The 15710-nt window shown below is 56.2% G+C and overlaps 2 protein-coding genes across 2 annotated transcripts; one reads left to right on the top strand and one right to left on the bottom strand.

The window, feature by feature from the left end:
- Positions 1 to 863: 863 nt before the first annotated feature.
- On the bottom strand, positions 864 to 10873 carry LOC34622634 (the record flags this gene model as incomplete). Its single annotated transcript, XM_026338045.1, has 5 exons — positions 10847 to 10873; positions 10446 to 10571; positions 9969 to 10092; positions 7102 to 8221; positions 864 to 927 (listed from the first exon to the last, which is right to left on the bottom strand). Coding segments are annotated over exons 1-5 (1461 nt in total), but the record flags the coding sequence as incomplete, so codon positions are not given.
- Positions 10874 to 11377: 504 nt separating this feature from the next.
- Positions 11378 to 14736, top strand: LOC34622635. Its single transcript, XM_026338035.1, has 6 exons — positions 11378 to 11394; positions 11735 to 11904; positions 12203 to 12648; positions 12823 to 13266; positions 13297 to 13743; positions 13996 to 14736. The coding sequence occupies exons 1-6, from the start codon at positions 11378 to 11380 to the stop codon at positions 14734 to 14736; spliced, it is 2265 nt and encodes a 754-aa protein (XP_026193820.1).
- The last annotated feature ends 974 nt before the right edge of the window (positions 14737 to 15710 follow it).

Below are 15710 nucleotides of genomic sequence, written 5' to 3'. Positions count from 1 at the left end.
GCTGCTGCAGCTGCTGCTGCTGCTGCTCCCGCCGTTGCTGCTTCTGTCGCTGCTGCTGAGCCGGGGGACGGTATGGTGCTTCTGTTGCAACATCAGTCGGGGGTTAACAAAGTCGTCTAACAAGGAGTCAAGCAGCGCTGTTTCTCGCAGCGCAGTCAGCGGTGGCTCGACTGGAGCACCCCTGAGCATGCAGCAAGCACAAGAGGGGATGTGATGATCTCTCGGGAAAAATCTTTTGCCGTGACGTGAAAACAAAATAAAACGCAGCTTATGCGTTGGAGCGACTATACTAACCCCCCCTAGGCCCTTGGACGCTTTGTGTCTCTGCTTTACCGCTTTCTGCGATATTCCAAGTGCCAAGGGCGAGAAATGCCGTATTGACTCGCAGAAGGCATCTCCAGTGCATCCCCCTCAACAGAGGCGTCACAAGTATCGGCTTCGATTTGCTGCGGCTGCTGGTGCTGATGATGCAGATGCTGCTGCTGCTGGTAAAAGGGCTTCTGCTGCTGATGCTGGAGGGGGTGCTGCAGCAGCTGCTGCTGCTGCATGTGGACGTTGCTGAATCCGCTGCTGCTGCTGAGACTGCTGCTACTGAGGCTGCTGAGCCCGCTGCTGCTGCTGCTGCTGTTGCTGCTGCTGTTGCTGCTCTCATCGCTCAACTCCGCATCGCCTGTGCTACGCCGCCTCTTGCTGCGCTGCTGCTGCTGCTCAGATGCCGGCAGTTGCTTCATTCCCTGCAAAAATTGCTGCTGCTGCTGCATGCAAGCTCGCTGCGGCAGCGGAGGAGGAAGCCTCTGTACCGTGGCCTGCCGCAGCTGCTGGTGCTGCAGTTGCTGCTGCAGTTGTTGCTGTTGCTGCAGTTGCTGCTGCTGCAGTTGCTGCTGTTGCTGCAGTTGCTGCTGCTGCAGGTGTTGCTGTTGCTGCTGCAGTTGTCGCTGTTGCAGTTGTTGCTGTTGCTGTTGCAGTTGTTGCTGTTGCTGCTGCTGCAGTTGTTGCAAAGCCAGTAGGGAATCCGCCTGAGAGAGTGCAGGCGTATTGCGATCTTCAAAGAAGCCTGCTTCGTTGAGTCCATTTTTCGAAATTGTTGCGACTGCTGCTCCAAGTTGTGTTCCTTCTGCTGGAGGGGCTGCGTCTGCAAGTGGAGCTGCCCGAGTCTTTTTCTGTGGAGCAGCTCTCTCGTACAAGAGCTGCTGCATGCTTTCGAAGCGTTGCAGCAGTTGTTGCACGACATCGCATAGATCGCAGACGTCTGAGGGAGCCAGGTGCATGTCGACTCCGATGAAAAGAGAGCGCGTGATGCTACGAAAGAGCGATGCCAGTCGTGGGAACCTGCGCAGAAAGAAGGCCCTAAGAAAATCAAATGCTTGCAGGCACCATCTTTTTAGGCACCATTTTTTCGGGGTGAGACAGCAGCAGAAAGCAGGCACGAACAACAAATGGTGACGCACGCAGAGGCCAGTTAGTCGTGGCTCCGCAATTCAAATATGTTGTGCCTAAGCTAGTTGAAAAAAAATCGTGGCAGCTCTACAGCTTTACGATTTACTCATCGAGGTTGGTGAGGAGGAGATACAGCTGCGCTGCAGAAACCTCTCGCTGCCTCTCGACAAAAGGAGCCGGAGTGTCTGTTGCTGCCGCTTCAGCCGCAGCAACAGACACGCCATGCGCAGACGCTGCTGCCCCTCCAGATGTCTGTTGCTGCTGCGGCAGCCTCGCAGCTGCAGCAGCTGCAGCAACCCCCCCAGGCCGAACTACTAGCCGCGTCAACAACTGAGCGAGGCGTCGTGCTCCGCTAAGATCTGGACGCCAATCAGCAACAAATACCAACAGCGCTAGCGCATACACGTATGCGTTCTCTGCCCCAAAGAACACACAAATACACGCAAACACACATACACAAATACATACGCAAATACACACAAACAAAGCGCAAATACGCAAGAACGCTCAGCAGCGTAAACACCCCCGCCTCACCCCCCTCTTCCCTCCAAGCACACAGCGCGCAGTTCTGGTTCACCCTTCTTCCCGTTTCCGCAATGGCTCTGCAGCAGAACCCTTTCGCTAAGGCTACACAGTCTCTCGCTTATTACCCGCATGCAAAAAGAGAGCCGCAATGTTCGCGAGATTCATCGAAAACAACTCCTCACGCTCGTCCTAAGGCACACACACACACAAACACGCCCCCCAAAACGCTTACCCGCAATCTGCGGAAGCCACGCACTCCGAGCGAACTCCACCCTCCGTCAAGTAATCGCAGAGAGGCTCAAGGATAGACTCCCCTTCTGACACCTCCCTAAAGGCCCCCCCGACTAAAAGTTTCCCTCCTCTTTCCACCCTGGCTGCTCAGAGCACACTACAGGGAGGACGCAACGCACGCGCAGGAGAAAGCTCCTCAACTCTTCACTGACGCGCAGGGTGAATACGGAGAAGTTGCTCGTCAGCCTGGACTGCTGCAGCAGCTGCAAAAAACAGCGCAACGGCGAACCACCACAGGAACCACCAACAAGCGCATGCAAGTGCTAAAAGCCGGCCGCTCAAATTCTAGCCTATCCCGTCTCACACCGTCAACGTCTCCCCCCAAGCCCCAAACAACGGCCCGTCCATCCGGAAAACACACCCATGGAGCAACCCCACTCCCCCTGAGCTTCCGGAGTTAGCACCTTCGCAGTGAGCACCGCGTCTGCATCAGACGCAGGAAAGGAGGAAGGACTGGACTGCCGCCTATGGAGAGCAAAGTCTTCGAACCAACACGCCAAAAATTCATCCTGAGGTCGTTGATGATACAGTTGCAGCATCTGCCGTACGATGCACGGATGCTGCACAAGACACACACTGCCAAACACCCTGCTCTGAAGAGATGCATGCACGCCGCCTACCTCTTGCCCCCACGAGGAAAGAAACCTTGAAAAGCCAAACAAGCAAGCGCAAGCAAGCTTCGACGAGGCTCCCAACACCATCGACTGTCTCGTCTCTGGATAGGGCTTTGAAGCTGTGAGCTACGCTTCGGGAGAGCAACGCGCATGCATGCATGCGCGCACGTCGAAGAGATGCCAGTAAAAAGGCGGTGGTCGCCAACTCCCGTGCTGAGACTTGTCTTGGAGAAGCTTTCCTGCATCCAAGAGACAGAATCACAGCGCCCGAACCGCAAGATCTGCAGGCTTCGCAGCAGACGCATGCAGCCTTCTCGACATTTTTTCCGATTCTCGAGCATCTTACGTGAGACGTGGGAGTTGTACTTCGTGGCGAGGAGCTCGCAGAGCGCAGCCACGAGCTGCAGAAACACACAAAAAGCGAGATCTGAATGCTCATTCCTTGCGAAAAAGCGGCCTTGCATCCAGTGTCGGATCCCGCAGAGCGCCTCCCCCGTCGAAAAGCGCAGAAGAACATGCTGCTGCTGCAAGAGTATGCCTTCCCCTCCTCTTTGCGGGAGAAAGCAAAGACAAGGCGCTCAGCTGCAGCAGCTCACAATGCTGTCTGCAGAGGCTTGCTCAAGCCTCCTCGCGCTGTGGCTGCTGCCGCTTTCCAGGAGCTGCTGCTCGTGCTCAGGCAGCAGCGGATGCGGGTGGACTCTTCCATCAGATTCTCCCTCTCCCCCTTGAGAGACACTTGCATGCCCCCCCTCTAAAGAGGCTCCTGTAAATCCCTCTTCTCCTGGCAGCTGCAGCAGCTCAGTTACACGCGCCGCCACCTGAGCCATCCAGGCGTAACCCTCGTAATTGCTTGCTAGCAAGGTGCAGGCCTCCTACACACAAATACACATAAATACACATGCAAAAATACATATACATACAGATATACATATATACGTAAATACATAAATACGTAAATACATAAATACATATACATAAATGCATATAAATACACATATACATGTACATAAATACGTAAATACATATACATAAATACATATAAATACACATATGTATATGTATACATAAATACATACACACACACACATACATATAAATACACATATAAATATACATAAATACATACATAGATACACTTACACACATACACATAAATGCATATGCATATACATAAATGCATATATATACGTATACACACAAAGATATAGGTATACACATGAGCATATACATAAATACACACATACACAGCCACAGACACACACACAACGCAAGGTGTGCATTCTACCACTCCTGAGCCCTCCCGCCTCTCCCCGAATGTCAGCAAAGGAAAAGTTGCCGGAATTTCGTGTATCTGCCGCTGGCTGGGATATTGGGGTGGAAAGTAGGGGAAAGAAGGATGGCTTTGATTTGGCAGTACATTGTTGATGCGTCGGATAGCCGCGAATTCGTTGAGGACAGCCATTTGCTGCTGCTGGTGCACAAGCTGCAGCTGCTGCTGCAGTTGCTGCTGTTTTTCATGGAGCTGCTCGAGTTTTTCTTGTTCTTGCTGCTGGTGGTGTTTTTCTTGTTCTTGCTGCTGGTGGTGTTTTTCTTGTTCTTGCTGCTGGTGGTGTATTTCCTGTTCTTGCTGCTCCGTCTGTCGTTCTTCTTCAAGTGCCTTGCAAAGGACCTTCGTTGTCATACTTTCTTCCTGTTGTTTCGAGTCGCACTGGAGCGCATGCACGATGAGCTCGCGAACTTGCTGAAGTTCCTGCTGCAGCCCCAGGTGCTGCTGCTGCAACTGCTGCTGCTGCTGCTCCTTGCGCTGCTGGTACAAGGAATACTTGTAGCTGCTGAACTTCTTCAAGTGTTCAAAGACCCCTTCGTCCATAATGGCATCCACAGCGGTGATGGCCATGTAAGACTCTGCAGACACAAAGAGAACAATTGCCCCCTCGTGCCTTGTAGCTCGCAGTTCGAAGCCTCATTCGAACGACTTCCCAACTGGTGCAGTGCACGGCAGCAGGAGACGCTACCCCGATCGACACACAGTAGGGTGCTACTCCGAGTAGGCCTTAAAGGGGGCCTCATAAATGAGAAGTCGGGGCCCCACACGTACGTTGGAATTCCCTCTCCGTGCATGCGCGAACTTGCAGCATGTGCGGTTCGTCTGAGGGTGCAACGGCAGCCATGGCCGTTGGCTTTTCAGGGGGCTTTCCCATTTGCGCGTGAACCCCTGCCGCTGCGGCTGGCGCAGCAGGAGAGGCGAGCGAGAGAACTCTTCCTGTTGGCGCTGGCGAGCACGCGCACATGAGGCTCTAGTAGGGCGCATTCGCGTCGAGCTGTGTCGCGGGGGGCCTGGAGTGCAGAAGATGCAACTTCCTGGGGAGGGAGGGAGGGGTGAAACGGGGAAGCGAGGGGGAGAGGGGGCAGAAGGCTGCTGTGAATTGCTTTAAACGGGCTCTTGGAAACGCAGAAAAGCAAGGGGGGCTTCTCTGGGGAGACCGTTCTATTTCGGGGTAGCACAGACACACACACAAACAACGCAGGGGGGCCCTTCGTTGGTTGTGCGATCCTTGCAGCTGCGCGCGGCAGAGGAACGGCGGCACAGACTCTTCTCCCTTTTGCAAAATGACTAATTGGGTTTATGCGGCGAAACTGTTTGCAAAAAGGGCACTCTGCCGCCGCGGGGGGGACTGTTAGCCCCCCGCAGGGGCCCCATGACGCTCAAAGCGAGAACGTGCCAGGTGCAGTTGGGCTGGCGCAGCCGCGATTAATGCTGCTCACACATACACACTGCGCGTGAGAGTTGAGTGCAGCGTCGCTTTTTGTCCATGATGCGAAGCTCTGTAATTGGACCGAGGTGCACCATGGGGGGGGGCTAGTCGCCAGTGCCCTTTCTTGCCACGTCACTCACTGGCAACATGGTTTACCACCCCCGCTGGAGGCCTGCCTGGCCCTCTGACTTGCAAAGTCTCAAAGCAAAGAGGTTTCAAGCCATACAGTGCACATGCAACGCGCGATCGAGCGTTCCTTTTTCAAATATCGGAGGCGCCACTGCGGAACCGGTCTGCCCGACCGCGTTGGATGCTGCAAGCGCAGGCACCTGAAAAGTCACACACTTACCATCCTGTCCGTCCGAATGTGTATAGGAATGCGCAGAGACCGTTGGAGTTCATAAATACGGCGAATTCCCGGATTTGGTAGGGGTGTGCAGAGTGACTCCCTACGCAGTGCTCATGAGCATGGGGGGGGCCCCGCTGAAGGGGGTACAGACTGGAGGTGGAGGGAAGCTCTCCCGCGTGGAGAGGCGTGTTGAGCGGCATGCGTGCACACAGAAACCAGGAAGTCTACGGCGAGGCATCCAGCGTCTCAAAAGACAGTCTGGGGGTGCCGCCGCTGGCAGACAGCGACATGGTGAATCCAGCCATGACACGTGCTAATGCGGCTGCAAAAATCCCATGTCCAGACTGTGACGACGACGACGTATACATACATATGTATACATCTATACATATATATATATATATGCTGGGGACTACCTACAGGAGAATCCATCCGCATCCGTCTGGAGACGACAATGCTAGTGAAAAAGAGCCCCTTGAATGCGCCAGAATAAGCTACCTACAGGGGAATCCATCCGCATCCGTCTGGAGACGACAATGCTAGTGAAAAAGGGCCCCTTGAGTGCGCCAGAATAAAATAAACTCTTGACGCAGCAGTGCCCAGCGTCGAGGCAGCTGCAAATGCCACGATTTTCTTCTTCTGCCAGATATACAATACGGGAGCCCTATGAGCATGCGTATCCTTAGGGCATTCGAAGAGCGCTTGTTTTGTCATTGGGGCCTTGCTTTAACGCGTGTGTAGAAGCAGCCAAGAAACGTGAGATGGGCAGCTAGGGTAGCCTTGGGTGTAGAAGGTGTAGCGTTTTTTACTAGAGAATTTCAAAAAGCTCAGTTGCGATTTAGCAGCGGTGCTGCAACCGAGGACAGTATCGTGCCTCACGGGTTAGCAGCGCGGCAGCAACAGCGATTAAGAGGAAGGCTGTTCGCGGCACAGCAGCAGTAGCGGTGGGAGTATTAGGGAGACAGACGCTGCGTCGATCCGAATGCGGAAGCGGACGGACGGAGAAGGAGGGGAAACCCTTTGTCGAGGCAGCAACAAGGAAACACGCTAAAAACTCTCTTTCCCACCGGCAGCAGCCCTCATGATGCTGATTTCGACGGCCCTTGCTTCTTCCGCAGCGGGGTGTCTCTGAAGGGTGTCAGAGAAGCACCATATGTGAGCGCAGCGATCACCAGCAAACGCAGTAGCGGCAACGCCTATATTCCAGTCAGGATGCACAGCGACCACACCACTCAGCTGTTGCCCCTCTTTGCGCCTGCTGCAGCAGGGGCGAAGCAGCAGCTGCTCGATATCTCCCGAGGCAGCCGCAAAGCAACAGCAACAGCCAACAGCGGCAGGCAGCAAGACGCGATCACGCCAGAAGGCAGCGCAAGGCAGCAACTGCCCCCAGACGTCCTCTCCTTCAGCACCGCTAGCTGCGACTGCTGCAGGGAGATCCACCGATGCGGCTGCAGAACCCCCCTCGAGGGAGCTGCCGCGAAGTAAAGCCTCCGCATGCTGCCTCTGCTGCTCGCTTACCGGGGAGTCTCCCAGGGAGGCACCGCTGGTCGCTGCTGTTGCCTGCTGCAGCAGCAGCTGCCGTTGCGCCCTATCGCAGAGCTGGCGAGCTTGTGGCGTGGCATGCGGAGCAAAAAGATTCATGAAGGGCTTCTCGAGCGCCGCCCATTTCAGCACGTCTTCTTCTTCTTCCGCTGCTTCTGCTGCTGCTGACTCCTTCGCACTGCTCTCATCACGACTGCCGAAGGAGGCCGCTGCAGCGTCTGCTGCCGCTGCAAGTCCAAAGCATCTAACATTCCACACCTTCGCATCTGGCATCCTGTGGTGCTGCTGGCGTCGATGTGGGGTCACCTCTGCTGCAGCCGCAGGAGACGCTTTCCCGTCGTCGGCATGCTGCGTGGCATTGCTGCTGCTGCTACTGCTGCTACTATTGTTGCTGCTATTGTTGCTGCGGGTGCAAAGAACATGGCCTCCTCCTCTGCTCCAAGCCACAGACGAAAGGGGGGACCCCCCGACGCCGTCTGTTGTCTTCAAGAGCCGTAAAGAAGCCGCATCCCACAGGCGTAAGAGACCGTCCGCCCCCGCAGAGGCAAGAGCGCTGCCGTCTGGCGCAGCTGCAACGCCCGTGGCAGCGGCTGCGTGTCCGTACACCTCAACGCACGCGCTGCGCTGCTGCCGCAGATCCCACAGGCGCACGAAGCCGTCAGCCCCTGTGCTCCAGCACAGCCGCGCTGCTGCCCCCGAGTCTGCTGCTAATGCAGATGAAACGGTACAAACTCCCAAAACGCCACCGCTATGGGCCCCCTTGTAGGCGGCAACGAACAGCCCGTGGGGAGACAGCAGCGATCCGCTCAAGGGCCGTGCGCGGAGAGGCAAAAGGAGCAGAGAGCCGTCAGCGCAACCCACCCATAGATACGCTCCGCTGCAATGCCACGCTACTGTGGTAGCGGCTGCCGGCAACATCAACGGCAGCTGCATGAGGGAGGCCCCCCTCTCCACATCCCACACGGACACGCTTCCCCAAGACGTGCATGTTGCCAGAAGGCTGCCGCAGGGGGAGAACGCGAGACGCAGCACCTCCTCCTCTCCTGCGTCTCGCGGAAGGGGGTGCCCTGGGGGTGATGCAGCCTGCTGCTGCTGCTCGAGAGGCACAGCTGCGCCTAAGCGAGCGACGGGAAGCCAGCGACGAGGGCTCCGGGGAGGCACCAACCGAGCGCTGCTACTGCAGCGCTCATAGCACACCGACCAGTCCATCCGGACTGAAAACTCGACAACGAACCGTCCGAGTAAACCCCTCGATAAAAGGCCTCGGCGAGGAGTCCACAGAACAAAAACGCACCGAATACCCTAAAATACAGACGCAGGAGTGTACAGACACTCCCCAACACCCCAAATGCCCATGAGCGCACGGCTTTTGAACGTCATCGTAGGGGGGCACCGTCATGCGCCATCACCCCGAACTCCCCTTACGCTCTCCTCAGGATGAAGAAAGATGCCAGCACGTGTTCTATCATGCCAAAAGCACAATGAAAATACAGTGATCAAGAGGCCTTTCTCCTGCAGACCGTCCTCCGAAGCGCGGAGGGGCCCCCTCGTGGGGCCCCCATTCGGGTGGGGCCCTCACGCACAAGAAGGGAAGGCGGCCTCTTCTGCAAGAAAGAGCTAAAACCAAACACAAAACACTTGGAGAGGTCCAATGATGGAGGAAAACCACGTTTCAAAAAACTTGATTGGCTTTTTCCCCCTCTCCCGACCCCCTAATAAGGAATTCGTCTTCATGCCGCTCCCCCCACTCCTCTCGACTGTCACTAGACCTGAGGCATGGGGATATTCTCCAAATCAACCCTCAGAAGGACACCCCTGTACTCTTCAAGCCTCTGTATTTCGACCTCTTGCCAAGTCCTCCCCTCATGTCTTCTACCCCAAAAAACACCCTCAGACAACAGCCGAGCATGCCCAAGCCACTAACCTAGTACAGCTCGACGCATCGCACTCTACGTGTGATCTACGGAGGCTCACGAGGCAGAGCACTGTCTAGCATTGCCCGCATGGCCCCTTGGGAGGTAGAACCCCTGTTCGAAATCCTTAAGGCCTCTTGCTCACGAGCTACTCGAAAGGTTTTAATAACGACCCGTCGCAATGTAGGGTGCAACAGTGTACGCCGGAAGGCAGTAACACGCCCCCCCAACCCTCCCTGAAGATACGGGAACTGCACAGTAACCCTAACTAAAGGAGACACAGGTAGCCGCCAGGCGGCACCTTCATGTGCCCTTGTGTCCTACTCACTAGCCAGCACCAAGCATCTAGGCTTGCTGCAGCTTGGCGCACGCATACCCGAAGAGAGAAGCCTTCAAACAAATAGCCCCTTCTTGAAGTGTTCGTCGAATGGAGCAACAACTGTCTAGCCAGCTACGTGCTTAGCAACACCGAAGCCGGAGCTATCCTGCGCTTGCTGACCAGCTAGATTCGGCGAGAGGCATATAGCGGCAGCCTATTGGCTAGACGGCGCCTTGCTACTGCCAAAGAATTTTTTGTACATGTCTCTGACATGCTGAGCAAAGTAGGGGTCTGGAGAGCTCTCCTTTAGGTGTAGATCCACCGGAACGCCCTTCAAGCAGTCAACCTGCGCACAAACACTTCCTTGAGACTCCCCTTCCTCTCAGGCCCTCATCCTTAGCCATAAAACTCAACCATTGATGTCTTCACCCGCAAACCACACCGCACAAAACCCGTTAACCCTTCCTCTAGTGAGAGGGCGCTATACAGAGCTCGCCTCTAGGCACGCGATGAAGCGCAAGTGCTCGACGTTTAGCTGTGAAAGGCTGGATTCCGGGGTGTACGTTCAGCACAGCAGGGCTGCTACGGGGTTTGCTACTTTAGGGAGCAAGAAAACGGAGGCCTTGCTCAAGTGCTTAGCATGATGCAAATCGGAGGCTATAACAACAAAAGACTATAGTCCAGAGATATGGGATTTACGTGGAGAAAGTCGATGGTCTGATGTGCCGATGCCAAGGCTTGTGGGAGCGTTTGAGGCCCTTCTGACGGTTTGGGCCCCTTCCTGAGCGTCGAAGTCATTTCATACACTCTAAGAGTGCTCTGTACCTGTGCACAAACCCGAGGTGCTCAGAACCATCACACCTAAACCCCCCTACCAGCGCGGAGAGCACAGAGCTGTGGAGGGGCCTAGTACTCCTGCAAATGTCGCCAACGTCCCCCCTAGCCAGTGCCTCTCCCGTTACTTCTGACACTCAGAAAGACTTGCTGCTGCAAGTGCTCCTGCTAGCACTGCTCTTGCTGCTCTGGAAGCAGCAGCAAGAGCCCTGCAGGCACCGCTCCCCCCTGACGGAAGACTTGGAGTCTTTCTCTCTCTCTCTCACCGGTATGCGTCGAAATACGGATGTCATTGTGGTTCATTCACAAGGGGGAAGCTGCAGGTTAGATACCGCCTCTCGCTGAGTTGATGCAGGCACTTCAGCCGCTGCGCAGCGCCAGTAATAATTCTGGCATGCAGTCACTGGCTGCGGGTAGTACCCGGATAGCGTCTTGCGCAGTCCACCAGGCTTCACGAATCTTGGTGCACACGAAGCGTTGAAATTCCTGCATAGAACTATCTTAATGCGCCTCAAAATTTTCTGCGCGCCAGCAGCAGCAGCGGCAGCAGCGGCAAGAGCAGCAGGCTTCTATCTCTGCAGCAACGGCTGCCGCTGCAACTGCATGCGTCCCACCGCATCCTGATGAACGGCACCGGTGTCTGACTATCCTATCGGGTGTATCTACAGTGTCCTGTTGCGAGAACTTCTATAGGCTTATAATTGCTGCAAAAAGGGGCTTCCCCGACCCCTTTTTCTCTCGTCTTCGCTATCCGGCGAGGGGAACGTGTGGCCTACCAGTACACGACTCTGGACGGTATGACGAGATCTACACGGTAGCGGGAGGGGCCTCCAGGCGCGAAGGCGTTGGGGGACGAAGACGGGGAGGCGGCATCTCCTGCCATCTTGGCCTTACGTTGGTGTTGTCACCACATGCAGGCTGTATCCGAGTCTTCGGAGTGAGCGCTACCCTCAGAGGACCCTCTGGTGAGATTCTGCTCGTGTCTGCATATCCGTAAACATCCGTGTATATACGCATGTGCGTATATATATATGCGGATATATATACGCATATATATATACGCATATATACGTACAGATCTGCCCCCCCATCGTATAGAGCCGTAGGCACACAGAATTTGGGAGGTTCCGCGGGCTGAGAGGGTGCCTCAACAGTGCCGTGCAGGGGCATGGCAACACACACATCCCTGCTACTGAGACACCTGCGGGTGCTGCACAGGCGTCTGGAGCAGCAGCCGAACGCAAAGCTCAGTCGGCGCTCTCCGCACCGACGGGCACTGCCTGGGGTGTCGCAGCGGATCCCCCCGTCCCGCTGCATCCTAGCAGCAGCAGCAGCTGCTGCAGCTGCAACAGCAACAGCAGCAGCAGCGCACACCGCCGCCAGCGGCAGTAGCAGCGTAAAGGAGGGCATGCAAAGCAGCAAGAAGGGCTCTTCACACACCCTGCGACCAGACGCCCTCTGGAGTCGCTTTCTATGGGGCCTTCGGCAGCGTCAAGGCTTTGACGTGTTTTTTTCGCGAGAGGCAGCCGCGAGGCACCTGCTGCGGCAATTTCCGTGGCGCTACTTGGGTATGTCTTATTTCCGGGATTTCTGGAGAGAGGGCCTGCCCGTGCGCTGTGCAGAACCCTCACCAGCCGCTGCTGCAGCGTCACCTGCATGCGCTTCCTGGGCAGAAGCGGCATCCGAGGCGAAGCGGTCGGCTGCCTCTCAAGAAACAAACTCCTGCACGTCTTGCTCCTCCTCCTTCCCATGGGACGGAGCCCCCGAAGTAGGATCCTTCCGGAATTCGCAAGGTCTGTACATCAAAGTCTACAGATGGAGGCACGAGCATCGACAGCATCGACAGCAGCAGCAGCAGCACGGAGACACCGCCGCCGGTCATGCGAGCGCGCAGGAGGCCCCACGGTGGGGCCTGTGGGGGGCCCCTCTGCGAGATCGACCTGTTAGGGGAGTTGTGGTGCTTGTTCATGGGCTGGGAGAGCACTGCCGCAGCCATTTCTTCCATAAGCCCCCTGTTGTAATGTCGGAAGCAGCAGCAGAGGCAGCAACAGAGGCAGCAACAGAAGCAGCAGCAGAAGCAGCAGCAGAAGCAGCAACAGAAGCAGCAACAGAAGCAGCAACAGAAGCAGCAACAGAGGCAGCAACAGAAGCAGCAACAGAGGCAGCAACAGGGCAGCTGCACAGGGGTCATGGCTTACACCGCCCCCCCTCTTCCTGCTCCTCCGTGGAGGATGAAGCAGCAGCAGCAGGCGAACGCGGGGATGGCTGGGGAGCCTTCCGACCGACGTATATCGGCAGCTGGGTAGAAGGCTTCAACAGGTTAGGATTTGATGTTGTTGGGCTCGACATGCAAGGGCATGGCGCTTCAGACGGCTGGGGGAAGGGTCGGTGTATTGTGCGTTCTCTAGACGATCTCGCGGAGGATCTGCTGCTTCTCTTGCGCCTCCTGAGGGCGGAGTACCCCCAGCGGCACCCCTGTGAGGAAGGGCAGCTGCTGCATGCCCAAGTGCACCCCCTGCAACGCGGGGGTGCCGCATGCAGAGCGCAGCCGCATTCCCTCCCCTCCAGCGGCGGTGGAGAAGGCTCGAGACTGCAGCGGAGGCGGCGCTCGCCGAGCGCTGTCGGGAGGTCTGCTGACGCACCAGCGGATCGCGAGGCAGAGGCGCCTCCAGAAAAAGCAGCAGGAGCGCAAGCAGGAGCTGCTGCTGCTGCTGCTGCTGCTTCTGCTGCTGCTGCTGCAGCAGCAGCTGCTGCTGGAGTCCCCATGTTTCTCGTGGGACTGTCTCTGGGGGGTTGGGTGGCTCTTCGGGCTGTACAACTGGCAGCAAATGAAAGGCGCAGCAGCAGCGCAGCAGCAGCAGCAGAAGCAGCAGCAGACGATTTCGCTTATGGCCATGTCTTCCAGGAGAATCTGCGCTTTGTAGAATGCTTCTCGACTCCCGAGGCAGCAAGAGCTGCGGCAGCTGCCGACGCTGATGCTGCAGCACAGGCGGCAACTGCTGCTGCAGTTGGAACGCCTCTGTGTCTCCAAGGGCTCGTGCTCCTTTCCCCGATGTTGCAGCTCTCGCGCAGACGTCACCTCCAACGTTCCAGGCTGATTCGCTACGCTGCCGCTGCACTTGCTGCAGTCAAGCCGCATACGCCTCTTCTTCCTCCTGGAACTGTAAGGGAGCCTCAAAAAGTAGATGGGTGGATAGTCATGCTTCCCGTTCGTTCTTTCAGGTTTTTTGCAGCCACGTGGTGTCTAGACACCCCCTGCAGCCATCTCTCGACTCGACTGCTTCTGCTGCTGCAGCGTTGCTGCTGCTGCTCTCCCTCCTCGCCTGCCTGCCTCCACAGGCCCTCCCTGCAACAACTTTCAACCGTGAGGAATGCCTGCTTCTTTGAAGCTGCTGCTGCTGCTGTTGTGCCTCAGCGTCGACGCCACCCGTATCTGCTCCACTATTACCAGTCCGATCCGTTGACGTACAAAGGGGGTCTACCCGCAGGCATAGCAGTGCCACTGATGTGGGAGATGGAAGCCGCAACGCAGCACTCCGAGCTGCTACAGCTGCAACACCAAGATGCTGGTGCAGCCTTGCTGGTGCATGCGGTGCAAGACCCCCTCTGTGACATCACTGGCAGTGTAAACTGCTTCTCAAACCTTCTAGGCCTCCCTGACAGACAACTGCTCGCTATAGAGGGACCCCTGCCGGGCGCTGCTGCACCCGCCGCTTCTACTCCTGCGAACTGCCAATTTGATAGCAGCGACATGCAGCGAGATCTCGAGGCGCAACACGAGGAAGGCAGCAACGGCAGCGGCAGCGTACACGAGCACGTGCATCCCAAGCTGCATGCGCTGTATCCAGAATTTGACTTCCATCTCCCAGCAGCACCTGCCTCCGCTGCAGCGGCACAGCAGCAGCCGGCCTGTTTGAAGGCGTACGAAGAACGCATGAAAGGCGCGGCAGACTGTCGCGAAAGGAAGCCTAGAGTCATTGTAGCCAGGGGTATTGACGTAGTGCACGATCTCCCAAACGAACCAGGGCAGCACCTTCTCTTCCCCCTCGTGGCAGCGTGGATAACGAGCCGCTGCCCTGAGCCACAGGATCAACGAATCCAGCAGAGGACTGTTCATCCACAGGAGCACCATCAACAAGAAGAAAGTAATTTGTGAAGATCGGGGCATGTGTGAATCGGCAAAGCAGCGAGCGAGGGCTGGAGCAGCGACTGGGTTGCTGCCTTGGATCCTTCTGTGCAGCTGAATGGCTCGTCACCATCTGTTTCATCCACGATTTTTAGAACCTACAATACCTCTGGTCGTTCTGCCTCATACTGGCTGTATTTGCGCGCTTTCTCTGGGCCTTCCCTTTCCTCGCGCCTTCACGTCAAGGCGGAGGGCCGTTTTAGCCGACGGTGCAGTTTTCACGGATAGGCGGAAACGTGTTCATGTGTCTCGTGACCTTCAGCCACCTAGGAGCCTCCTGTGCATATTAAGACTAAGGGGATGTACAATGATTTGTTGCATGTAATCGTTGGGGGCGACCAGTAATTGCTGCCTGTAGCTAGCAGCTGCGAGCAGCCGTGCTGTGTATACACTGGTTTGCAGTACGCTTGTCGGTCGTCTGTACAGCGTAATCCACTACATGCCACCGAGGCGTGCAGCCACTGCGCATCGTATATGGCTCTGTTTGGTTCCAGCAAACGCAGTTTCTTCTCCTAGCTTGCCTTAAAGCCTGCACGAGAGATGCATCGTAAAACACAGGCTGCCAGGCAGAGTAACGCTTTGCATTTAATCTTAGAGAAAAAAGAAGCACGGGCTTCCCCAGCGCCACATTCCTTACCCTCCATCCAGAGGCTGCTGTTGCGGGCTGAGAGCTAAAATATATATCCAATGGGCTAGAAAGCACCGAAGTAAATTGAGGTGGATGGACTTGAATGCGCGGTCTGAATGTTCGTATTTCTCTATGCAGCACAACAGGATAAGCTCAATATAATGGGAATAAACGCTGTGCACGTATGCGCAAAGCCGCACTGTGCAACGAGGCGAGGATAGGGGAAGCTTTGAGAAGGTACAGCAATGCGCACGCTAGCTGGCTATCTCCCCTCATGAAGAAACCGTTGGCGTGGAGACAGGGAAGAAGGAAAACC

This window comes from Cyclospora cayetanensis, unplaced genomic scaffold (genome assembly GCF_002999335.1).
Source record: "Cyclospora cayetanensis isolate NF1_C8 unplaced genomic scaffold, CcayRef3 CcayRef3_contig_101, whole genome shotgun sequence".
Lineage (NCBI taxonomy): Eukaryota > Apicomplexa > Conoidasida > Eucoccidiorida > Eimeriidae > Cyclospora > Cyclospora cayetanensis.
Note: the sequence above shows the minus strand (reverse complement) of the source record. Positions and strands in the feature narration are given on the sequence as shown.